This window comes from Scyliorhinus canicula, chromosome 1 (assembly GCF_902713615.1).
Source record: "Scyliorhinus canicula chromosome 1, sScyCan1.1, whole genome shotgun sequence".
Classification (NCBI taxonomy): domain Eukaryota; kingdom Metazoa; phylum Chordata; class Chondrichthyes; order Carcharhiniformes; family Scyliorhinidae; genus Scyliorhinus; species Scyliorhinus canicula.
This window is the reverse complement of record NC_052146.1, coordinates 57,865,218-57,890,592: the sequence shown is the minus strand read 5'-3', so window position 1 is coordinate 57,890,592 and position 25,375 is coordinate 57,865,218. Positions and strand designations below refer to the sequence as shown.

The window sequence follows — 25,375 nt, the reverse complement described above, 5'->3', positions numbered from 1 at the left end:
TCGTTTATATGAAGCCAGTGGTCTTTAACATTAAAATTGTACTTGTGAGGGACTAAGACCTCACACTGTATAAAGAACAAAGAACAATACAGCACAGAAACAGGCCCTTCGGCCCTCCCAAGCCTGTACCGGTCATGACACCAACCTTGGCCAAAATCATCAGCACTTATCCCTCTATACCCATCGTATCCATTTGTTAAGATGTCTTTTGATGCTGTTAATGTATTTGCTTCCACAACCTCCCCTGGCAGCGCGTTCCAGGCACTCACCACCCTTTGTGTAAAAAACCTGCCTCGCACATCTCCTTTATACTTTGCCCCACGGACCTTAAACCTATGCCCCCTAGCAACTGACCCCTCCACCCTGGGAAAGAGTGCCTGCTCATCCACTCTATCCATGTCTCTCATAATCTTGTAGACCTCTATCGCCCCTCAACCTCCGTTGTTCTAATGAAACCAGTCCATGTCTATTCAGCCTCTCTGCACAACACCCTCCAAACCAGGAAACATCCTGGTAAACCTCTTCTGCACCCTCTCCAAAACCTCCACATCCTTCTATAGCGTGACTTGCCAGTTTTTATACTCGATGGCCCGTCCAATGAAGGCAAGCATTCCTATGCTATCTTGACTACATACATATAGATATCCTCATGGCTATTTCTAAATTTTGAAAAACTGAACAAAGGCACTTACAATGGCTGAAACTGTGTCTGTCTCTGGCCCCAAAACAAAAGAAACCACTTTATCACTGAAGAGCTACTAATGATCCCCTGGGAACAGCACAGCCTTACCTGAAAGGGAGCGACACAAAGGCCATTTGTATTTGATAATAATCCAGGTTGCCAGTGGAAATGAATGCCCACTAAAACAAAGTAAGAAGTCTTACTTTGAATCACTAGCTTTCGGAGCACAGCTCCTTCCTCAGGTGATTCATGTTGCAGCTGTATAGAACCTTAGTTAGGCCACACTTGGAGTATAGTGTTCAATTCTGGTCGCCACACTACCAGAAGGATGTGGAGGCTTTAGAGAGGGAGTAGAAGAGATTTACCAGGATGTTGCCTGGTATGGAGGGCATTAGCTATGAGGAGAGGTTGCATAAACTTTGTTTGTTCTCACTGGAACGAAGGAGATTGAGGGGCGACCTGATAAAGGTCTACAGAATTATGAGGGGCATAGACAGAGTTGATAGTCAGAGACTTTTTCCCAAAAGAGAGGGGCCAATTACTAGGGGGCATAGGTTTAAGATGCAGGGGGCAAGGTTTAGAGGAGATGTAAGAGGTAAGTTTTTTACACAGAGTGTAGTGAGTGCCTGGAATTCGCTGCTGGAGGAGGTGGTGGAAGCAGAGACGATTGTGACATTCAAGGGGCATCTTGACAAATACATGAATAGGATGGGAATAGAGGGATACGAACCCCAGAAGTGTAGAGGATTTTAGTTCAGACGGGCAGCATGGTCGGCGCAGGCTTGAAGGGCTGAAGGGCCTGTTCCTCTGCTGTGCTTTTCACGTGGACCAGCACCGATCGGCTCCCAGCTGCAGCCTCCCTGGGGAAACCGGTGAATCGAAGGAGACCGTTGGATCCCGCGCAGGTAGGTCGTAAGTAGGTTTACGACCTATTTCCGCAAGCGTCATTTGGTCACGCCCATTTGGGACGGGTTTCCGAATCCAACGTCTCGTGAGGCGTTGGAGAATCCTGGGAGGCGCGGAGGCTGTCAGGAGGCTTCCTTTGGAGGGTTCCCCGAGATTCTCTGTCCGCTTTGTACTCGAGCGAGAGCCCAATGTGGCCGGAAATTTGCACCCAAAGTCTTTTAATAGGACCTCTGACTCGCGGAACAAATAATATTGCCTTGCTAAACCGAAGAGCTCAGTTTGCTGTTTATCATCTGACTTGTAACCTCACAGAAAAGGAGCTCTGCCCAGATTGAACAACTGATCCCATATACCCTGCTTCTGATGGAATTTCTGTACCATCGCCTACAAGACTGATACATCTCTGCATGTCTATCTCATTCGTGTGAAGTCAACACCACTGGAAAAGTAAATTGCACAGCATCACTTTTCCACACACCAATCTCCGTAAAGGATTACCTCATTGGACTTTGATTCTGGAACCCACATGAAACAATACTAAATTTTTCAGTGGTCTCGGCACTGTAAATCTTTCTTTTCTCTATCGTTCTCTGAATGTGTTGTCAACATTGTGACTCCCCTGCCACATTTTGGGTGAATGCAAATAAACTAACCATTTGAGTTCATACTATCTCGAGTGGGGTTATTATAAGAACATTTGATCAAACTAAAACCAAAGGTTTAGGAAATACATCACCGCTTCTCAAGGGGGAAGCAAATCAAAAAAACTCTGTTTAAGATATGGGTGAGAGGAAAAATTAGTGTTGAAAATAACCACCCCCTGTTCATGAACTCATACAACACACAAAATAAAGGATTTGAGAAAAGTGCTATATGCACTTGCTGACTGTTCATAAAAAAATGCTTTTTTCTGTTACCTGTGGACCCGTGTAATGTCAAGAACTATTGTACGTAATTCATGAACACATCAGAAAATTTGGCAACTGATCCTGTGGTTGAGCCATAAATGTGACCATGCTCCACGTGCACCCATGCCAGTCAAGTGACAGCCTATCCATGCCAGAATTCACATGGTGCTACCAGCCAGCAAGGATGGGAGATGGAGATGGTAGGGTGGGGGGAAGGAGGGTTTTGGGAGTGAGGGCTGGGACAAAAACAGCTTCTAAAGTCTTCTACAACTTAAAAGGGAGACAGATTTTATTTTGAAGACTAGCTTATTATACAATTTCTAGAAAGCCTTCTTCAATGAAGATTGGCGTTTAATTGGTGAAGCTGTCTGTAATTAATGCAATAACTTTCAAAGAAAAATAAATTCTCTAATAGAGACACTCAGCTGCAAATATGACAAGAACATTCTTTGCAATCAGAAAGAGTACCAAAAATAGTGGGTGCCAACTCAAAATAAACTGATTATATACAAAGTATCATGCACATGACAATCATTCAATGTCCAGGATGCTGCCACATATGCAGGGCAACCTTCAAAGCACTAGGCCCAGCTCTCTCCTTCAATTTCCTAAATATCTGAAGCTACACCTCCAACTTGATATTCTTTTTAAAGGATTAGGTTTCTTCACACACAGAATTCTGACATGTTTCCGCCAGCAAACATACTGTACGGTTCTTAGAACCGTTGGAAGGTTTCTCTCATCTTTACATATCAGATGGAGTGTAGGTTTCACATGACGGTGCTCCTCATGTTACTTCCTAATATTCAACATGTTGTCTTTTCAGTGGAGAAGGCTGCACATAACCATCAGCACAGAATTGTGCTGTGCTTTATAATGAGTTAGTAACACTGACCAGTACTTTACACCCCTCACGAACAGGCTGATAGGCAGAGGGGGTGTGGTGTAAAATCAGGCGGCATGGTCTGGGGTCCCATGCCCATTACCTACCAACCTGTGCTGGCATAGGGGGCATCTATGTCACTTGACAAGGTCAGCAAATAAATCCTGCTGCCCTTGTGTGTGTGTGTGTGTGTGTGTATGGGGTGGGGGGTGGGAATGAAAGATCATTGCTGCTCCTCCACTATTGGTTTCCTGGTCGTTCTCCCGCCTCCACAATGACAAGATTGTTCTGTACCAGGCCTCGTTATTTAAGAATTTGCATTCATTGAAATGGGTGGAACACCTGCCTCTCCAATCCAGCCCAACACCCCAACAAGATAGGTAAACTCCTTGATCAGAGCTGTAGTTCCCTGTGAATGTTAAACAGATAGAATGGCCGGGATTCTCCAATCCTGCGGCCAAGTTCTGACGCCGCTCTGAAAAGCAGCGCAAGCCACTCCAGCGTCAACGGGCCTCTAGTGGCAGGTATCCACCCCTTCCTAGGGGGCTAGTACTGCACAGGAGTGGTGTCCGCAGCTCCGGCGCCTGAAAGCTGGCGCGTCACAGCCAGCGCGGGTCCGCACCAGCGCTTGGGTTCCTGTCTCCGTGCCTGGGCAATATGGCGGAGCCCTACAGGGTCCCAGCGCGGAGGAACATAGGCCCCCACGGAACTAACCCGCCTGCTGATCGGTAGGCCCCGATCGCAGGCCAGGCCACTGTGGAGGCCCCCTCCGGATCGGATCCCCCCCCCCCCCCCCCCCCCACTAGGACGTCCCCCGCAGACAGAACTCCGAGGCCCCGCCGGGTGGGACCATACGTAATCCACGCCGGTGGGACTTGGCCGAACTCGGCGGACACTGGGCCCGCTGAAGCCCGGAGAGTCTTCGGTGGTGGGACGCTTTCAACGGTCCCCAACCGGCGAGACAGCGATCCCGCGGGCGCCCGAAAATCGGCGCCGGAGCATCAGCGAGCTGGCGCCGGGGCAACGTGTCGTGATTCCCGCGCCCCCCCAGCAATTCTCCGACCCAGCACGGGGGTCGAAGAATCCCGGCCCATATCTCTTATGTCAACTTTTTCCTTCGAGTTTGGTATTTTGTATAATTAGTAAGCCTCTAAGCAGATTAGCAACAAACACTGAATTAAAATTTGTTGCAGCAATGGGTTTGCTGCAGTCATCCATGTGCTACTCATCTTAAACTGGGATTAAATCCATTAAAAATGGGTGACTTGTGCTGCTGCTGCTAAAGGCCAGACCATAGATTCCCTACAGTGCAGAAAAAGGTCATTTGGGCCAACAAGGCACGGTGAAAGAGCACCTTGTCGTGGCCCAGCCCAGCCCCTACCCTATCCCCATAACCCAGTAAGCCCACCTAAACCTTTGGACACAAAGGGACAATTTAGCATGGCCAATCCACCTAACCTGCACATCTTTCGACTGTGGGAGGAAATTAGAACAAACCCATGCTGACATGGGGAGAACTCCCACACAGACAGTGACCCAAGGTTGGAATTGAACCCATGCTGGCTGTGTCACCAGTAGTGAGATCTGAGTTATACTGCTAACCAACATCAAACTAAGTCTGTGGTGTGTGCATGCTGCATGTGCAGACATTTGTTCTTCAGCTGGCTAAATTTAAGGTTAGGTGACAGCTTGTGGGAGGATGTTTCTCTTAACATCTGAAATATTTCACACCCATTTTTAGTGTTTCTATGAGGTCCACTACAGTTCTGTTTTGAGTTGTAATTATACAATCCTTATAGAGGACCCAAAGATTGTGACCCACCTATCTCCGGGTTCCGTGGCATTTGGCAGCTGGATTACATCTAGAATCCCATTTAGTGTCACCTTGCTCACAGTGGATGCCATTGCACTAACATGAAAACCTCAACAGAAGCCTTAAAATCAAACTTCTCAAGTAACCCTTAAGGTTGCAGCTATTAACCACAGTCAGTTTCTATTTACTCAGTAGGTCCCACAAATGAAAATGAGGTCTGGCTGATTCAATGAGGATACTCTGTTCAGAATGACTCCAAATTTCCAAAAGTCAAAGTTTAAAAACGTGATGACTGACCATTTTCCAAAGTCTATGTTTACTTGCATTTGTGCTTAGCCTGACTCTCATAATGTAAACCACAGATCATTTACATGCACATGAGATCTCATCTTAATTTTCATAATAGTTGAATGAAATGAAAGAGAAAAAGTAAACCTTTTGTTACTTGCCAATCACTGTTACTAAGTCTCATGCTTGACATTGACTCTATGTTATGGACAGGCAGAACACAGGATCAAGTTAGCTATAAGTTTGCCTGTGAAGCTTCAAATGCGTAAAAGCCACCTCCCATTTATGACACCAAATGGCACCCCGTGACATATTATTAGATCTCTTCATTCAACTGAAAAGAAAATGTAACGAGTGTTTTTGAAAGCTTGAACATCACTTGAAGTTATTTTGGATCTTACTAGCAATATTGCAATTGTGCAAACAGAATTTCTCGAGTCTTCCTTAGCTAACCTACAAAATGAGTTATATTGAGCCATCACTTACCTGGTGATAATAGCTAAGTGAGGAGGACTCATACAGGCTCCCATAAACAATACCACATTCTCATGTCGAGTTTGTCTATATGCCATCACTTCCCTTTTGAAAAGTTTTAGATGGTCCTCATTGTCCCTTTCAATATCAATCAAGCGGATTGCCACCTCTCCATGCCAACGACCATGGTAGACTTTGCCAAAGCGCCCTTTGCCTATGAGTTCTCCAATTTCCAGTTGCTCAAATGGGATGTCCCATTCCTGCAGGAAAATGCTGGTCTGACTTGCTTTTCGTGGAAAATTCCGCGCAGACAACAACGAAAGGTTCATCTCCTCAAAATCATCTTCAGAACCATCTGACTTATCAGCTTCGTCATTTGCATCTTCATTCTAAGAAAACAAAACAAATTTCAATTAATCAAGCAACTTTCAAAATGGCTCTTTGCTTTTTGAAACCATAATAGAGATTCCAAATGTGCTTGCTACATAATACACATGATTAGCCTGAAAACCAAGTCGTTTCCACGTACATTTTAACAAGTAATTCCAAAATGTTCCACACAATGGCAGATAGTACTTCCATTCAACTTGACAAATGCATTTGCCTTTTATTGCTGTGTTTATCAATCCATCTCAATCTCCATCTCATCATGTTTATCTCCATCTCATCATGCTTTTCTCTATATTCACAATGAATGCATGAGACTGATTTTAAACAATCAGGTTCAAGCAGGCAGCACACCACCACTACCTTCTCAAGGGAAATTAGGGATGGGCAGCAAATGCTGGCCTTACCAGCAATGTCCACATGCCATGAAATAATTTTTAAAATGATGCCTGGAATAAAGAACTAATGCTTCAACTTTCAATGGAAGTGTCATGTGAGAGTACCTTTAAGAAATGGATGTTAATAAATGGGTATGTATATAAATATCTGTAGTGAGAGTACCTTTAACAAATGGGTGTTTATTACTGCAGTGATGTCAGGGAGTGGGTGGAGCTGGGCTATCTGTCAGCTTTTTTACTTTCGTTTTAGGCTGTTTGCTGCAGGGTATGTTTTAGTTACGTTTCCAGAGCTGGATAGCTGCAGTCACAGCCAGAAGGTGTATTAGAGTCTCTCTCTGTAATCTAAAGACTACAGAAATCGATCCTGGTGATTTAAAACTAATAACAGTAGTGACTTTAACCTGATGTGCTTCTGCTAAAGGTGTTTTAAGTCTTATGGATGTTAAAAGGAAATCTTAAAGAATTACTTAGTGTTGTATTCTTTGGGGGTTGTATTTCAATTAATGGTTGCTAAGATGTTCACTGTATGTTTTAGAAAGGTTAACTTGAGTTCATAGAATAAACATTGTTTTGCTTTAAAAAAATACTTTTCCATTTCTGCTATACCACACCTGTAGAGTGGGCCTTGTGCTCCCCAGACCACAATCTAGTAAAAGTTGTGGGTCAGGTGAACTCCATTAAACACTTTGGGGTTCTCTAAACCCTGGCCCATAACAGAAGCCTTAATTATGAACAGACATTCAGCCCTTGTTATTTTATATCATTTTCTTCTTTCAATAGAGATGTTTTAACTTCCAGTCATTTTGTGGATCAGCAGCAGCTGTCCGCACAAATGCTGAGCCTTAATCTCAAGTCCTTTATGTGAAACAGCAAAGGTGTGATGATCAAATAAGGTTATTATTGACTGGTCCTAAAACTGCTGAGAAATGTTCCACAGCTGTTGCCAAGCTACAAAAGGGATACATCGTCACCATATACAATAGTTGGAAACATTTCACTTTTGCAACATGGAACAGTATTTTATGAATGGCACGTTGTTGCTGAAAGAAAGACATGCTATTGACAACTTTCTTCTTGCACTCACAGATAGCTCACAAGGTAATCCAATAGTAAAGAGAACTACAATTTATACAGCATGAGAAGAGAGTGCTGCTTGCTTGGCAAGTGAACTCTGATCGGTAGAAGCGTTGCCATGGAGACTGCAGCAGAGATGAGTTAACTGCCAAGATTTTGTTCAAATTCAAAACAGGCAGCCAATTCTGATTGGTCAAGGTATTATGACAGAGAATGAACGAGGGAGTGGCAATTGGACAACACTTGGTGAACCATCCCGATTGTGCTCAGAATTCTACTGAAAATCAATTTTAAATAATCAGTTGGGCTCTGAAGGGGGGATTTTTAGACATTAGACATTATGGGCTGGATTCTCCGGTCCCCCAGCCGCGTGTTTCTCAGCGGTGCACCAGTCGCTGGTGACGGAATTCTATCTTTCCACCGCTTGACAATGGGGTTTCCCATTGAAGCCACCCCATGCCGTTGGCGTGGGTACGCTACCAGCAAGAAAAGAGAATATCAATGGCTAGAGAATTCTGGCCTACATTTCAATTAGTTTAAAACTCTAGTTATCATATCCATTATTTAATGGGAAGGTTAAAATCTTCCATTCAAACTGTGAGAGAAAAGCTGAAAAAAAGGCACCCCAATTGGCACAATCAGTTTGGGGCTTGTTCTCAGGCAGGACATCCAAATGTGTTAGCTCTCAAGGCCTGCAATAACAATGTGGGATAGTCTACCCTTTTCTCTGGTGCCAGTGTGTCTGGAGATAACAAAAGGGAGGCAAGGAACACAAAGAGCTGATTGTCTATTGTAGCATACATACCTCGAAAGGAGCCATTAAACAGCAGGGATTCCTGACAGGAAGGGTGATGGACAGACACAAACCAGATAATGAACAACCGATATAAATCATTGTAAGGCCATATTAATATGCCTTTGCACTGATTGGATAGTTGAATTATGAAAGCATACATTTGCTGTAATTGGTTAATTGTTCTCATATACTATGCATGATGTAAACCTAATCAACAGTCATGATTGGACATAGATAACTAGTAACAAATTATTGGTGTGTGCTAATTTCTTGTAATTGAATCTCAAAGTATAACTGTCTGTACAATTCTTGAATATCAGGTTTAACAGCAATCAATCGATCTCTCCCTCGACATTATGGGAGGCTCTTAAGCCGGTGATATCTATGAAAAAGAGGAGAGGTGATCTCATATAAAGCACGCTTAGATAGAGTAGTGAGGGAGGAAGGGCAGGGTTTGGTCGGAGAGATCCTGGAAACAGACCACCGTGACTCAGACACTTCTACCCAGGAGCTGATGGTAAGCAGGAGGCAGTTCCAGGTGCAGTTTGACTTGGTATCCACTGGAAGGGCGTGAAGCAGCTATGATATGCCAGGGACATAGTATATGAACACAGGGAGAAGGCAGGTAATCTGTTGGCGCATCAGCTGAGGCAGCAGGCGACCTCTCAGGAGATAATGCAGGTCAAGAACCCGGAGGGTGGTTTAGTGACAACACTGAGAGAAGTCAATGCGGCTCTTGAAGTGTTTTACAGGGATTTGTACAGGTCGGATCCACCGGAGCGGGTGTCAGGTTTGACGGAGTTTCTGGACAGCTTGTCCTTCCCGGGAGTAGAGGAGGAGGGCAGGGAGGATCTGGTGGCCCCGTTAGCTTTGGATGGGGTGCTAAAGGTGATTGGGTTGATGAAGATGAATAAAGCCCCGGGCCCTGATGGGTATCCTGTTGAGTTTTACAAAACATTCTCTGACCAGCTAGTACCAGTATTGGTATATATGTTCAACGACCCGCGAAGTTACTTCGCCTGATACGCCTCCATCTCTCTTATTTTGAAGAACGATAAGGGCCCATGGAGTGTGGTCCTTACAGGCCCATTTCGCAGCTAAATATGGATGCAAAGGTACTAGCTAAGGTGCTGGCCTTGCGGTTAGAGCCATGTGTCCCAGATATAGTGGTAGAAGACCAGATGGGGTTTGTGAAGGGTAGGCAGCTGTCCTCTAATATAGGGCGGGTTCTGAATGTTTCCTCTTGCCTTTTTTGGACCCTGAGCCAGAGGTGATTATAGCTATGGATGCAGCAAAAGCATTCAACAGAGTGGAGTAGAAGTACCTCATTGAAGTACTTGGGAGGTTTGGGTTTGAGCAGAAATTTATCTCATGGGTGGAGCTGCTATACAAAATCCCCATGGCTAGTGACCAATGCAACAAAATCGGGATTCTTTCCTCTGAGCAGGGGTACAAGACAGAAATGTCCATTGTCGCCGCTCCTTTTTGCCCTGGCGATTGAACCTCTGGCGATGGCACTGAGGCTTCTTGGGATGGAGGGGGATTGATCGGGAGGGAAGGGAACCTAGCGTGCTGCTTTATGCTGATAACCTGCTCCTGTATGTCACAGATCCAGTCTCCTCTACAAACAAGATTATGAGACCGCTGAGTGGCTTTGGCGCCTTTTCGGGTAGAGCTCAAGTCTTCAAAATGAACATTCTGCCGAGGTTTCTATTTCTGTTCCAATGCCTTCCTATTTTTCTTGCTAAATCGTTCTTTGCCAGAGTGATCAAGTTAGTGAATTCCTTTATTGATTTATTTTACAATATTTTTATTCTTCCAAATTTACATTCAACAATAAAACAACAATCAGTAACGAACGCAATGTCAATCCCCACATCAATAACGATCCTATCCTACCACCAAACCCCCAAACATTAGCCCTCATGTTAACATAAACAAACGTCAAAAAGGAATCAGGAATCACCCATAGTCACCATTAACACATACAACCTCCCCCAACCTTCCCAGCAGCCCCCCCTGCCCCACGATATGATCCAGTTATCGAAAGTGCATAATGAATAATGCCCATGAATTGTAGAACCCCTCCATCCTTCCCCTCAGTTCAAATTTGACCTTCTCAAGAGTCAAGAATTGCAGCAGGCCCCCCCCGTCTCGCCAGGACACAGGGTGGAGAGATTGATCTCCACCCTAACAGGATCCGCCTTCGGGCGATCAACGAGGCGAAGGCTACAACATCCGCCTCCGCACCCATTTCCAACTCCGGCTGGTCCGACACCCTGAATATGTCCTCCCGAGGGCCCGGGTCCAGTTTCACGTGCACCACTTTAGAGATGACCCTAAAAACCTCATTCCAGTAATCCTCCAGCTTTGGACAGGACCAAAACATACGAACGTGGTTTGCGGGGTCCCCCCCGCAACGTTCACACACATCTTCTACCCCCTCAAAGAGCCGGCTCATCCTCACTTTTGTAAGGTGTGCTCTATATACCACCTTCAGCTGTATCAGCCCCAATCTCGCACATGAGGTGGAGGTGTTCATCCTCCAGAGCACCTCACACCAGAACTCCTCCTCCATACCCTCTCCCAACTCTTCCTCCCACTTTGCCTTGATCTCTTCCAGCGGTGACTTCTCCTCTTCCAACATAGCCCCGTAAAACGTCGATACTACCCCCTTCTCCAGTCCCCCTGTCGTCAGCACTTCCTCCAGCAATGTGGAAGCCGGATGTACTGGGAAGTTCTGTATCTCCTTTCTGGCAAAGTCTTGAACCTACATGTATCTAAATATTTCCTCCTGCTCCAGCCCATACTTCGCTCCCAGCTCCTTCAATCATCAAGAAACAAATCTTTTAGTGTCCTAATTCCTTTCTCCTCCCATCCCTGAAAATTTCCATTCCACTCCTTGGCTCAAATCTAAGGTTCCCCCGAATTGGCATTTCCCTTGACCCTGCCCCCAACCCAAAGTGCTGGTGAAACTGCCTCCAAATTCTCAACAAATCTATTACTATCGGACTCCCTGAGTATCTCCCCGAGGCCATTGGGAGCAGCACTGTTGCTAGTGCCTTCAATCCCGACCCCCTACCCAAACTCTCCTCCATTCTGACCGATTGGGAATCCACCCCTCTGACCCAGCTCCGTACCTTCTCCACATTCGCCGCCCAGTAATAATACACCAGGCTTGGAAGACCCAAACCCTCTGCCTGCCTTCCTCTCTGTAGGAGCACCTTTCTAATTCTGGAGAATTCCTTTATATGGGCGGGCATGGCACCGGGAATTTGTAGGATGTACCTCCAGAGGGACCGGCAGTTGAGGGGTCATGCAGTACACAATTTCCTCATGTATTACTGGGCGGCCAACTTGGAGAAGGTATTGGGGTGGTACGAAGAATCGGACACCATGTGGGGGAGGATGGAGGCAGGTTTCTGTAAAGGGTCGAGCCTCTGGGCCCTAGTAATGGCACCACTCCCATTCTCCTCAATGAGATAGACTTCAAACCTCCGCCTTGGAGATATGGAAGCAGCTCAGACAACTTTACAAGCAGTGCAGATTTGGATTTGACTTTTAAGGCATGAGAATGTGCTGGAGTGCTTTAGAGACCTGTTTATAGATGGAGGTTCGCCACTTGTGAGGAGTTCTTGGCAAAATTCCAACTATCAGGGTGACACTTATTTCGATATTTTCAATTGTGCGACTTCGTGCAGGGTTTCCCTCAGCGCCACAGCATTCCCTGTTGGAAGAAATCTTGGCTGGGATTCTCCAAAATTCCGGCCAAGTGTTGACGCAGACGTCAAAACCTGTGCGAGCGACGCTGGTGTTAACGGGCCTCCAGGCCCAGTCATTCTCCCATCCTCGGAGGCTAGAACAGCGTTGGAGTGCCGTGCGCTGCTCTGGTGCCAAAAGGCGGCCTATCACGGGTCCGCGCATGCGCACCATGGCCAGTGCGGGTCCGCGCATGCGCGCCATGGCCGACGCGGGGCCGCGCATGCGCACCATGGCCGTCTCCGCACCGGCCCGTGGGCAACATGGCGGAGCTCTATAGGGGCCCGGCGTGGAGGAACACAGGCCCCCCCCCCCCTGGAATTAGTGCGCCCGTCGATCGGTTACCCCCGATCGCGAGCCTGGCCACCGTGGAGGACACCCCCGGAGTCGGCTCCCCCTGCACCCCCCCCCACCAGGACGGTCCCCGCAGCCAGAATGCCGAGGTCCCGCCGGGAAGGACCATATGCAGACGCCAGCGGGACTCGGCCCGTCGAGGGCGCAGAATGGCCACCCATGGCCCCCAAACGGTGCTGCGGCGACCGCGCTGGCGTGCTTGCCGCCGTTTCTCTGGTCGCTGGAGAAGCGGGCCGGCATCGGAGCAGAGTGGCGGGAATCGTGTGCCCCCCCCCCCCCCCAGCAATTCTCCGACCCGGCGCAGGCTCGGAGAATCTCGGCCCTTACATTTGACAAGTACTGAAGTGGAGGACAGATGCTCTCGTGCACCCGCCAACCATGCACACATGTTCTGGTCTTGTCCAAAGATGGCGAGCTGTTGGGCCTCCTTCTTTAACACCATGTTAGCAGTTCTTAACATTGATCTAGAGCCTTGTCCGTTGGTGGCCATTTTGGGGGTATCGGACTCAGTGGGCTGCGGACCAGGGTGAAGGCAGATGCACTTGCCTTTGCCTGCCTGATAGCCCAAAGGTGAGTTCTGCTGGGATGGGGAGCGACCACTCCACCTTGTGCCTTCGCCTCATTGGGTGAACTTATGGACTTTCTATACCTGGAAAAGGTCAAGTACACTATCAGGGGTTCAGTAGAGGGATTGTACCCGAGGTGGTAGCCATTTATTTCACATTTCAAAGAGTTAATTACCATCAGCTGTTGGGGGGTAGGTAGGCTTTATGGCTGAGGTTAGGGGGACACAGGTGGGATTTGGATGGAGCTTTTGTTGTGTATTTTTCTATATCTCTAATTTTCTGTGTTGTTAACATGAAAATTGTACCATGTTTGAACAATTTTCGCAGTTGTGTTGTTGTTTAGTTTGTGTTTGTTAAACATGAAACCTTCATTAAAATTTTATGTTTTAAAAAAGGGCTTTTTTGGCGTGCCACTTGGGACATCATTTGCGCAGTTAAATCTTCAATAAAGGCCTTGTTCATAACTCCAAGAGTCTTTGGGCGTGATTCAATTAAATGGGAACAAAGTCCCATAGTGAGCACGTTTAGCCGCGTGTTTCCTGGTACTCACCGTGCTGGGGAAAACACGGCTATACAACGCTACTCGCATTAAATAAGGGGCGTCAGCTGGGATCACGTGGCTGAGACTACACATAGCCCTGTTTTCTACACCGAGGGTGTAGCCAGATCTCCAAAATCCCCGATGCAACCCCCCACCCTCTCCCAAGCCCCAATACACTATGGGTGGTTCCCCGTTCCTCCCCAACACCCGTACAGGGCAGCCCAGGCTTTATCACACCCACCATGAATCCGTCATGGGGTGGCTAGTGATCCAGCCCACCACTGCCACGCTCTTGATATAATCTCCGCAATTCAACCCGCCGTCAGAAACCGGAATTTCGGCTCCTGCCTAATTCAGTCACCTTGCCCGCCACTTTTCCCGTTCTTACAAGCTCCATAAAATACTGATACATCAGACTGACTTCAGGAATCTACCCCTGTTATGCGGACCTCCATCTGTAGCCAATACTTAAAAGCAAGAAAGATTTGCTGATATCCGTTTCCTTGATAAATGCACACTAGAACAAGGGAATCTAGAATTCTGGGGCCCAATCTAATGGTTACGTCACACTCGACTCGTGATGAGACATGGGCACTAAATCTCATGAGAGGCCTCTCGTGAGATTTCCTTATTTAAAAAATATTTTTATTCTCCTTTTTTACATTTTCATCCAAATTTACAACCACCAACAAACAATCAACAGTAACAAATACAATGCCAATCCCCTGGCCAATAATTCCTCCCTCCCACCAACCCCCAAACAACTCTCAACATTTTAACTACAAACATCAATTGAAAGGATTCAGGAATCCACCATCCTCCCTTACATAGTTGCCAACAACAGATCAACCCCCCCCCCCCCCCCCCCCACATCCCCACCCCAACCACCACCTCCTAATATTCGATTATATATAATTCTTGAAAGTGCATAATAAACAAAGCCCACAAATTGTAGAACCCTTCCATCCTTCCCCTCAACTCAAACTCCACCTTCACAAGTGTTAAAAACTCCAACAGATGCCCCATGTATGCCAGATTAACCTGGCTTGCAACACCTCGCGAGACCTAGCAGAATCTTAGGCACACTTAAATATATTTCCGCCAGAGCTAACCAGCCCCCGGGATATAACGTCCTCGCCAAAGAAACCCCTGCTAGGTGCCGTTTAATACTGGTCTCCACAAATGGGGACCAAGCAGAATGGCACTTGAGGGGTTTTACCAGGTGATCAGAGACTCCCAAGGTGGTTGGTCTCTGGGCAGCATGGCACCCTGGCACCACTGATACCATCTGGATACCTGAGTCCCCGCCTGGCACAGGGTGCCCATGTGGCACTGCAAGGCTGGATGGGGCATTGACATGGTGCCAGCTGGCAGTGCCCAGGTGGAATTTTGTCTGCTCCGGGGATTGGGCATGGGGGTGCCCTGCTCTTATAGGATGGGGTCCGGGAGGTAGGAGGGGGGGGGTCTCGAGGACCTCCCAACAGCTAATTTGGGGGGGTGTTTGTCCGGAGGTCGCATTAGTGGAACTCTTCAGTGAAGGAAATGAAAGTAAGTGCTGCCTTGTTAGGGCCTTCCTGCCGAGGCCTGAAAAATAACAAGAGTCCCGTTGATAGCCAGGTCAACGGGACTTTTTTTCCTTTAAATCGCACCCCTTATCTAATGCATCTTTTTTTTTAAATTTAGATCATCCAATTTTTTTTCCAATTAAGGGGCAATTTAGCATGGCCAATCCACCTACCCTGCACATCTTTGGGTTGTGGGGCGAAACCCTCGCAAACACGGGGAGAATGTGCAAACTCCACACGGACAGTGACCCAGAGCCGGGATCGAACCTGGGACCTCAGCGCCGTCAGGCGACAGTGCTAACCACTGCGCCACCGTGCTGCCTTATCTAAAACATCTTCATATTTTTTTCCCGGATGTGGAGATGCCGGTGTTGGACTGGGGTGAGCACAGTAAGAAGTCTTACAACACCAGGTTAAAGTCTAGCAGGTTTGTTTTGAATCACTAGCTTTCGGAGCACAGCTCCTTCCTTGATTCACCTGAGGAAGGAGCTGTGCTCCGAAAGCGAGTGATTCAAAACTAAGCTGTTGGACTTTAACCTGGTGTTGTAAGACTTCTTACTGTATTTTTTTCCCATTTAGGTTCTGCATTTGTGAAAATATTACCTTTTGGCCACCTCTTTTATGATTGTTGTAATTTTGATTTCAAATTGTGTTGTGTAGTGTCAGCAAGGAATACACAAACATCTTAGTATGAAATCCTTAGTCAGCTGTGTCAATGAAAATGTAAACCTGTTTATTTTAATGCAAAAATGGGTGTTAAATGGGTTCACAATTACACTAAAAGAGCAGAGGAGTTTCACACAAATATGTTAACGTACCCTTCCCAGTGTGTGTTTACTCACCATGACAGGCAACACATTCCAAAGCCATCCTTCACTCACAAAAGCATATTATGCAAGTTGCTTTACCTGTTGACTTCACATTTATTGCACTTTCACGCAAATAAGCTCAATTTGGGGAATGCAGCAGTTCTTGTGAAGCTGGTAATGTTTCTGAACAGAGGACACTGTGTGCTGGGTGAATCATCAGTGGCCAGCACAGTCAAACTGTTAACTCAGTGGTGCCTCATGTCGTATGCTTGAAAACAGACTTCCTGCATTAGTGCTGTGTGCTCATTTTCGTACTGTCCCAATCAAGCAACCATTCTTGATAATAAAAGATTTCTGATTTTCACAATGGAAAATGAGAGGCCAGCACATTAATGGAATTAGCCCAGTATTGGGCTACTGATTCTCAGCGTGCTTGAAGGCAGGAGACCAACAATTGTGGCAATCTAATTTAAAACCCGGCAAGTAGTTTTATAATTTGTGAGAGTTCATCATATAAATCAGAGCAATTTTGCAAATACAGAGCAAAACTTAGATTTTCTATAAAACTTCAAGGAAAGTAGTGGATGTCTTGCGGTGTTGCTCATTGACAATCTTAGACTAAGGGCACGGTTCTGATGTTTTGCCGTTCAAACAGGGAACTCTAGGTAATTGTTGCTATTTACAATCTGTTAAAGTTATTCATAGCACCATGGCAACACCTTGTAAATTTTAGTATATGGAACGATGGCTGGCTTTCTGTTTTTAAGATTATCTTGCATCTTAACAGTATGGACATCACATACTGGATGTAACAAATGAGCACACAACCTTTGAAAACATATTTCAGATGTTCCACGGCATTGAAAATTGAAGGTCCAGTTGCTTCATGCCAATAAATTCTTATCAACCAACTGTGATGGTGGAGGACATAAGTGTCAATTACGATATGTATAATCTAAGGAGAGTAAATGGTTAACAAGATGATATTCATGCATATCAACACTAGATGGTATCATTGAGTAGCCTTATAAAAGGCTGCGTCTCTAAGTATTCTGGGAGAAGCAGTGGGAGAAGGATAGTGTGAGGTTGAGTTAGAGTGTAGGTTGTATTAGTGAGAGATAATTAATTACTGGAACATAGATTCAATACTATTATTTTGTTAGCTGTCACTCAGTAGAATTGCGAACCATTTCAAGTAGTGTAAAAGAAACTAGCTTTGGTTGAAACTATAGCTTTATGTTCTGAGTAAACACTATGACTTTGGGTATCTTGGAGAACTATACAAGGAACATAACAGTGTCAGTTGTAAACAATGTTTTACTCGCACACCTAGAGGTAGCCTATATTATTGCTCATAGATAGTGACGTTTTCCGGGCTCTCTGGGGATGGGCAGCGAGACAGCAGGGTTGGCAAAAAATGACTAGGAACGGTGTTGGGGACCTGATGTCATCCTGCTGTCATGGCATATTACCAGTGTTGAGAAGGTTGGCGGCTTGGACAATGCCAATCAAGGGCCACCTCAATGAGTGATTGAAACTTGGTGACCTCCCACTGGTTTCCTGTAGGTGGGGGCATTCTTCATTTACAGGTGCTCCATGGCTCATTGTGGGAATGGCTGTCCTTACAGCCACAGGCTGCTGGGACTCAGTGAGCAACTCCCTGCACCCCCCCCCCCTCCCCCCTAAGGCACCCTCTCCCTGGTGCTGCAGCTTCAGCAATGAACACCAGTAGAGGTGGTGCTGTTGAGGCTGTTAAACTGCCAGCCCTCTGATGGGACTGGCATCTTCAAGGAATAGATTGCTGCCTTAATTAGATGGCAGCTCTGGCAGTGGCAGCTTCATTAGCCACTGGCGGCAACATATCGTCCCAGGTCCCATAGCTGGCCAAAGGAAGGTCAATTCCTGATTTCAGTCTTAATGGTGCCACTTACCTTTTAATAACAAAATGCAGCCCCATGTGATGCTGAAAAAGGCTAGAAAAAGCTAATAGGATTGTGGTTTAAGTCTCACTATGGTGTCGGCTGGTATGAGGAAATAAAAATATGAAGAAACATTTGGGAAATTAGGTCTTTGTTTTGTTAGAGCAATGCACAGTATGGAGTGATATAATGGACCACAATTTCCTGGTTCCTCCCCAATGCCGCATTTAGGTGGCACCCCAATGATGCACTGGGGAATCCCTCTAGTAGGTTTCCACAAAAGGGTCACCCAGCAATTGCCCCGAAGTGCTAACTTCCTCTGGACAATTAAGCTTGTCTGGGAACCATCCGACAGAAGTGATTTAAACTGCGCTCCCCCACTCCGTGTTTAAGCTTTTGGGTTGCTGTAGAGTAAAGGAGACAAGAGTTCTGCTTCTCCCCCAAAAACACACCTTTATTACTTTGAACCAACTTCACACACACATCTCACCAACAAATAGTGCCACCTATAACCCCTTTATATATCAGTGACTTCTATTGAATAATTGATATCAAATTAGTATTTAATTGGAAAGTCTGTTAACCCATTCCTGATACTCTGGGTCAAACCAGACCTCATCCAGCAGCCCTCTCCCATAGAACATAGAACATTACAGCGCAGTACAGGCCCTTTGGCCCTCGATGTATCTAATCCTCTGATCATCTTGTATGCCTCAATTAAGTCACATCTTAACCATCTTCTCTCTAACGAAAACAGCCTCAAGTCCCTCAGCCTTTCCTCGTAAGATCTTCCCTCCATACCAGGCAACATCCTTGTACATCTCCTCTGTACCCTTTCCAATGCTTCCACGTCCTTCCTATAATTCAGCGACCAGAACTGCACACAATACTCCAAATGCGGCCGCACCAGAGTTTTGTACAACTGCAACATGACCTCAGGGAACCGACACTCAATTCCTCTACCAATAAAAGCTAACACACCGTACGCCTTCTTAACAACTCTCTCAACCTGGGTGGCAACTTTCAGAGATCTATGACCTGGACACCGAGATCTCTCTGCTCATCCACACTACCAAGAATCTTACCATTAGCCCAGTACTCTGTCTTCCTGTTATTCACACTTTCCTGCATTAAACTCCATTTGCCACCTGTCAGCCCAGCTCTGCAGCTTATCTATGTCCCTCTGTAACTTGTAACATCCTTCTGCACTCCACAACTCCACCGACTTTAGTATCATCTGCAAATTTACTCACCCATCCTTCTAAGCCCTCCTCCAGGTCATTTATAAAAATGACAAACAGCAGCGGCCCCAAAACAGATCCTTGTGGTACACCACTAGTAACTGGACACCCACCAGTCTGAACATTTCCCATCAACCACCACCCTTTGTCTTCTTTCAGCTAGCCAATTTCTGATCCAAACTGCTAAATCACCCTGAATCCCATGCCTCCGTATTTTCTGCAATAGCCTACCGTGGGGAACCTGAACCTCCCTCTCCCGGACTGATCCCCCATTCCAGTCCAACCCAATCCAAACCCCTCCATTCCTGTATTGACATCTGCCTCCCCCCCACTTCCCCAGTCCCAGCGAACCCCACCCCTTCCAGTCTGCTGCTCATGTCTCACCCTGCCTGAGTGAGGAAGGTTGAATGAGACAGGCGCCTTGGAATTACAACGTGGTTAAGACCGCCAAAGATTGCCACTCGGAAGAAGTTCTGGGACAATATATGTTTTCTTATTTGTAAAGGTTAGGACAAAGCCTATCAATGAAGGGTAGTAGATACAAACAAAGAGATTTTTTTTTAATACAAAAAGTTGTAGAATTAATTTCCAGACTTACTAGTTATTGGTTGAGACAGTAACTATGCCAATGCTCACGGTTATTTGGACAGGTTGGTTAAAGGAAGAAAATGTCTCTGAGCCAAGAAATAGAGAACAAAAAATACCCGGAATAACTTTTTCCGACAGTCGATTGTGAAGTGAGACAGGAAATGATGCACATGCTTCATGATGCCAACTAATTTTCCATTTCTTTCTGATAGTGTTGACATCTGCTGAAATATGCTTCCACAGTGATGGCAGCCCTCCAGTATCTCAATCAGGTGTAAGTTTTCATGTGTAAGTATGAGACAGTGAGTACTGGCAAGTTACTCAATTGTGAGGAGGTGGGAAGAGGGCAGCACAGCCAAGCTTGATGGTATTCTCATCCAGTACCCAGAATTTGTGCACTTTCCAGCAAGATTCACAGGATTGTTGATTATTATTATCCCCAGCGAACAAAATAAAAGTTCAGAACACGCAGTTCTGAATAATTCAAATATATTGCTTTCATCACAATCATCTGAGGTTTGGGTTTACAGGCCCACATTTGTGAATGGTATAATTAGGCAGCCATTCCCTTTCTTTGTCCATCATTGTAGTCCTTGGGCAAATCAGTGGCTTCAGGTACAAAACCTCCAAAGGTTCAGTGCACTTAAACTTGCACAGAGGTTTGAACTGGGGTAGAAATTATTCTTCACCATGCAAAACATGTAATACTGCATTGTCTTTAATGAGATTGAATATCAGATACTGCCTAGAAAAAGGTTCAGGGTGAAGCATCAGCAGACAATGTGCCAATGACCGGCCTTTGGGCAGAGCACATGAATGAAGGAACTATCAGGTAGGAGTTCAACTGAGATGTACTAATGAGCTAATGCAACGTAGACCAAGCATCGGAATTGGGACCTTTCTAATCATGCATGGTTTAGCTTCCCGCTTGATTTATTTATTAATTAAACCACTGAGGAAGCAGGTCAGTGTAGCTCATTTTAATTAAATTTAACGTAGCGCAGTTTATTTATACAAGAGCAAAATGTAATTTCCTTTCCATCGACATTTAAACAGTTCAACTAAGTACCAAGAACCTACAATTGCTTCTTTCCGATCACTAGCATTAAAGGATGTTGGGGTTACTTTACTGCTGATCAGTAAATCTAGGTTTAGCTTCCTAAATTTATTGAGTCTATTGGCTCTCATTCCCAAATTAAATCTCTTATAAGTTAATTTATTTTTCAGTTGCCTTGCTGCTTTAACTTCATTGATAAAGTCATTAGCTTCAAGAGGTCAGTTAATCATTTTTAATTACATTCAACTTACCTCTGAAGTGGGCTCATTCACTTCCACTCTAAGTGCGGGAGTTCCTTCACTTCTGAAAAAAAACAGACCATTATGTTTAGGGCAGCCTGGTAGTTCGAAGATAGCCCATGCAAACAAAAAAATACTGAAACAGCAAATTCTAGTCTCTACAATGGGCACTGATTATGCAGGGATAGATTTGACCAAGTACACAAGAACCTTAAATGACAGGAGAGCATGTTGCTTCATACAATTTCCAATCATTAATTTTAATGAATAGGAAGTTGCCTGGGGCTTCCTTGCCTGAAATTCCAGCATACAGTCTCAGTGCATGAAACTCTGTGTGTGATTAGCCAAGTGCTTCCCGGCAGCTGCATTTGCGCGATTGTGAATTTAACGGCACTTAGGTTCGAAAATTAGCCCCCACAAGTTTCACACCATTATTGGCTGCCTTGCCACCTGATTCACCAGATATGCACCTCAGCAACTCTCCAATAACTAGGGGGATCTGCTTTTAAATGTCCCTCACAACTCATTCCCAGCCAGCACACAAACATGGCACTTTGCAGACCTGCTCCCTGCTTTGGTGATGCCAACCTGGCCAGGCTTCTGGACCCTATGGGTGGGAGATGGTACATCTTGACCCCCCCAAGAGGGTTGGAGGGCCAGCAGCAGGGCCACGATGCTGCCTGGCAGGCAGTCACAGCAGCTGTCAGTTCTGGTAGTGTGACCAGGGGGGTCGCAGTACAGTGCAGGGGGAAGACCAACGAACTCCATCGAGGATAAGTTAACACCGCCCTACTTGCATCAGTTCTGCCTGCCACCCCGCAGACCTCCAACATTCCCACACCAAGTCAGTGGTTGGCACCTCGCACTACCACCCACATCCGATCATTGCGTTTGTGCCCCAGAACACCATGGCACCCACAGCACAAACCCCCCCCCTTGTCCAAGTGTGGTGCCCACACATACCACCTGCAATAGACCACCCCCCCATGCCCCAACCCAGCAGCTCACAATGCCCTCTTCATCCCTGCAGGAGAAGTTATCCCATAATAGGCATGAAAGACCCCATACGGGTGGCGGACCTCCAGATCTTAGCGGCCTCACCCCCTACAAGGAGCGGGCCCTGGAGATCGTAGGGCTGCACGAGGAGACAGCAGTCACTGGCAGCGAGATTGGCCTGCACCACAGAGGTGAGGACCTACTTCCCCTTCACTCAGGTGGCCTGTCTCAAGTGAGTTGTTCATGTCAGACAAAATGATCCTTCCTTCACACTGGCCACATGTCCCTTCTCTTGCAGGATCTCTACCTGATCGGTCTGGCCATATGGTGTTGCTCCCCACCCTCTGCCATCACGTAGGAGAGCTCCAAGGAGACCACCATCGAGGCATCATAGCAATCATCCCCACCTTCCACCTTGGTGGGCAACAAAAGTGGACAGGTTTCTGGGGCACAATCTGGTGAGCACCACACAGTTGCTAATGCACATCAAGTGGAAGGAGGAACATCCAATGCAGTCAGAGGTCTGCTGGATCCCAGGACTCAGCTGAGCCGGAATCAGATGCTGCGCCCCTGGGCATGATTATCCCGAAGCTGATGCAGACACTCGGGCATGGCTGTGAGATTCAGGAGGGGAATGTCAGCGACACTCCAGCGGATCCATAGCTGACTGGAGAACTCCCAAGGGCTATGGTCACAGGAAATAGCATCGGCAATGCTAGGGTGGAGAACGCAGTGGAAAGCATCGGGCATGATGTCGGCACCATGAGTGGTGGGGTCCAAGGCTTTGTTCAGCCATGGCTGAGGGCCTCGACCACATGTCCTGATCCCTAAGGGACATGTGCCTGATGCAGGTGGACCTTGCTGAGGTGCTGCAGAGTATTTACCAGTCGCTGGAGCCATGTCCCAGTCACAAGTAGACCTTCACCTGAGCATGTCCCAGGCTCAGTTTGGCATTGCCGGGCTGCTGAGCAGCATTTCCCAGACGCAGGTGGATATTGGTGAGGCACTGCAGAGCGTGGCCCGTTCACACAGAGTCATTGCTGAGGGCATCGACATCGTGGTGCAGACAACGGGGAGCCGCCAGGGCTGGCAGAGCCAGATGACACAGGAGCCTCTGGAGCTCTATACAGCTGCCCCTCCATCCCAAGCTGAGCCCCAGGATCCTACAAGCACCGATCGGAAGGAGGGAGCGCTGGGGTCGACCCGGGACTGCCCTACAGGGAGACAATGGCGGTCACCAGCTCCCCTGAGTCCCTCCCTCCTGACACCGGCATGTCTTGGGGTAAGCGGGAACTCCGGCCCCAAGCCCTCCAGAGGATGTCCACCAGGGGCTTCAAACACCACATGGTGTAAGCAGCAGGTTGCCTCCACCTCTGATGTGCATCCTGGGGTCACACCTAGACATAGTGGCAGCGTACAGAAGGCCAAGAAGATTGAGGATCACTGAGAGGGCATTATAGGGGCAGCACCATCGCTGGAAAGGGGCAGTTAGGGTTTTGATTGTACAGGCAGCATGGTGGCACAGTGGTTAGTTCTGCTGCCTCACGGCGCCGAGGTCCCAGGTTCAATCCCGGCTCTGGGTCACTGTCCGTGCGCACTTTGCACATTCTCCCCATGTTTGCGTGGGTTTCACCCCCACAACCCAAAGATGTGCAGTGTAGGTGAATTGAATACGCTAAATTGCCGCTTAATTGGAAAAAAATGAATTGGGTATTCTAAATTTATAAAAAAAAGGGTTGTGATTGTACACCATTAAAAAATGCTCCCTGGACATGTGAGGCCACTGTCACATTATTCCACACTTCAGGACAGCCTGCAACGCACCCCCCATCCCCTCCACCCTCCTCCGGACCCAGCTGCAGTTCCATCCCCAGCCCCCAAGCACAGTGGTCCTGGATTTGGGCCCCCCAGCCCACTCAAGACACACCACGTGCTAGTGATTGGTTTGAGAGTGCTGTCAGCAGACCGACAGGTAGGGGTCAGACTATGGCACAGATTGAGGCTCAGCTCTCAGTGGGCTATCATCACTTCCCTGCCCTTTATATTGACTCGCTGACAGTGCCGACACAGGCCCATCACCCTGGAGTGATGCAACACAGACCATGGGAGGGTAGAACAGGGCCATGGCGAGGTGCATTGGGGAGGGTGTGGGGAATAGGTGGGTGGGGAGGGAGAGAAGAGGGAGAGGCAGATCGGGTGGGCAGAGGGGGAGGTGGGTGGTGAGTGGGAAGGGGGGGGTGAAATGATGGACAAAGCCATGTAATATGAGAAGCAGACGCGGATGCTAGAAACTTGCCGCCGCTTGTCCTCCATCCTCCAGCTGCTCCTCCCTGGCTCACCTTCCAGCTCCTCCTGGTCCGGCTCCTTCTCGTCCTCCTCTGACAAGGCTGCATGTTCTTCCTCCCTCTCTAGCGTGTTGCCCTGCCGTTGTGCCAGGTTGTGGAGGGCATATGAGGCCACCACAAAGCGGGCGACCCTCTGGGGGGGTGTACTGGAGAGCACCACCAGAGTGGTCGAGGCATCGGAATCATATTTTAAGCAGTCCGATACACCTCTCAATGACAGCCCGGGTAGCCAAGAGGCCTCGTTATATCGGGTCTCCACATAGGTCTCTGGCCTCCGTACTGGTGTCAGGTCCTATTCAGGTCCCTTGTCCCTGGGAAACAACCAGGCATCCTGGGGTATACGTCGAAGATGGCAGGGATCTCCGACTGCCCCAGGATGTAGCTGACATAGCTAGGAAGCATGCATGATCCTCAGGTGGTGGTCACACACAAGTTGAACGTTCAGGAAGTGAAACCCCTTCCTGTTAATGAAGGGCGCTCCTGGACCGCCTGGTGCGAGAAAGGTGATCTGCGTGCCATCTATTACACCCTGGACCTGGCGCATCCTGGCGAATCCTGCTTTCTGGGCATCTTGATAGGCTTGGCCCAGGTCAAAGTTTATATAATCAGCTGCCCGGGCAAACAGGGTACCCGTGATTTCACGGGCGCATTTGTCGGAGGCTGGTTGGGATATGCCACACAAGTCCCTGCTCAATTCCTGGAAGGTTCCCGAGGCATAAGAGTTCGGGGCTGCGGTGCCCTTGATGGCCACCGGAAGCAAATAGCCTCCTCCTTCACGTGATGCAAA

General features: G+C 47.3%; 1 protein-coding gene across 1 annotated transcript in view; it reads right to left on the bottom strand.

The window, feature by feature from the left end:
* ksr2 (kinase suppressor of ras 2) overlaps positions 1 to 25,375 on the bottom strand; it is a 592,582-nt gene that overhangs the window by 102,471 nt on the left and 464,736 nt on the right. Inside the window, 2 exon segments of the mRNA XM_038791136.1 lie at positions 5,967 to 6,343; positions 21,260 to 21,311. Coding sequence (XP_038647064.1) covers positions 5,967 to 6,343; positions 21,260 to 21,311 — 429 coding nt within the window.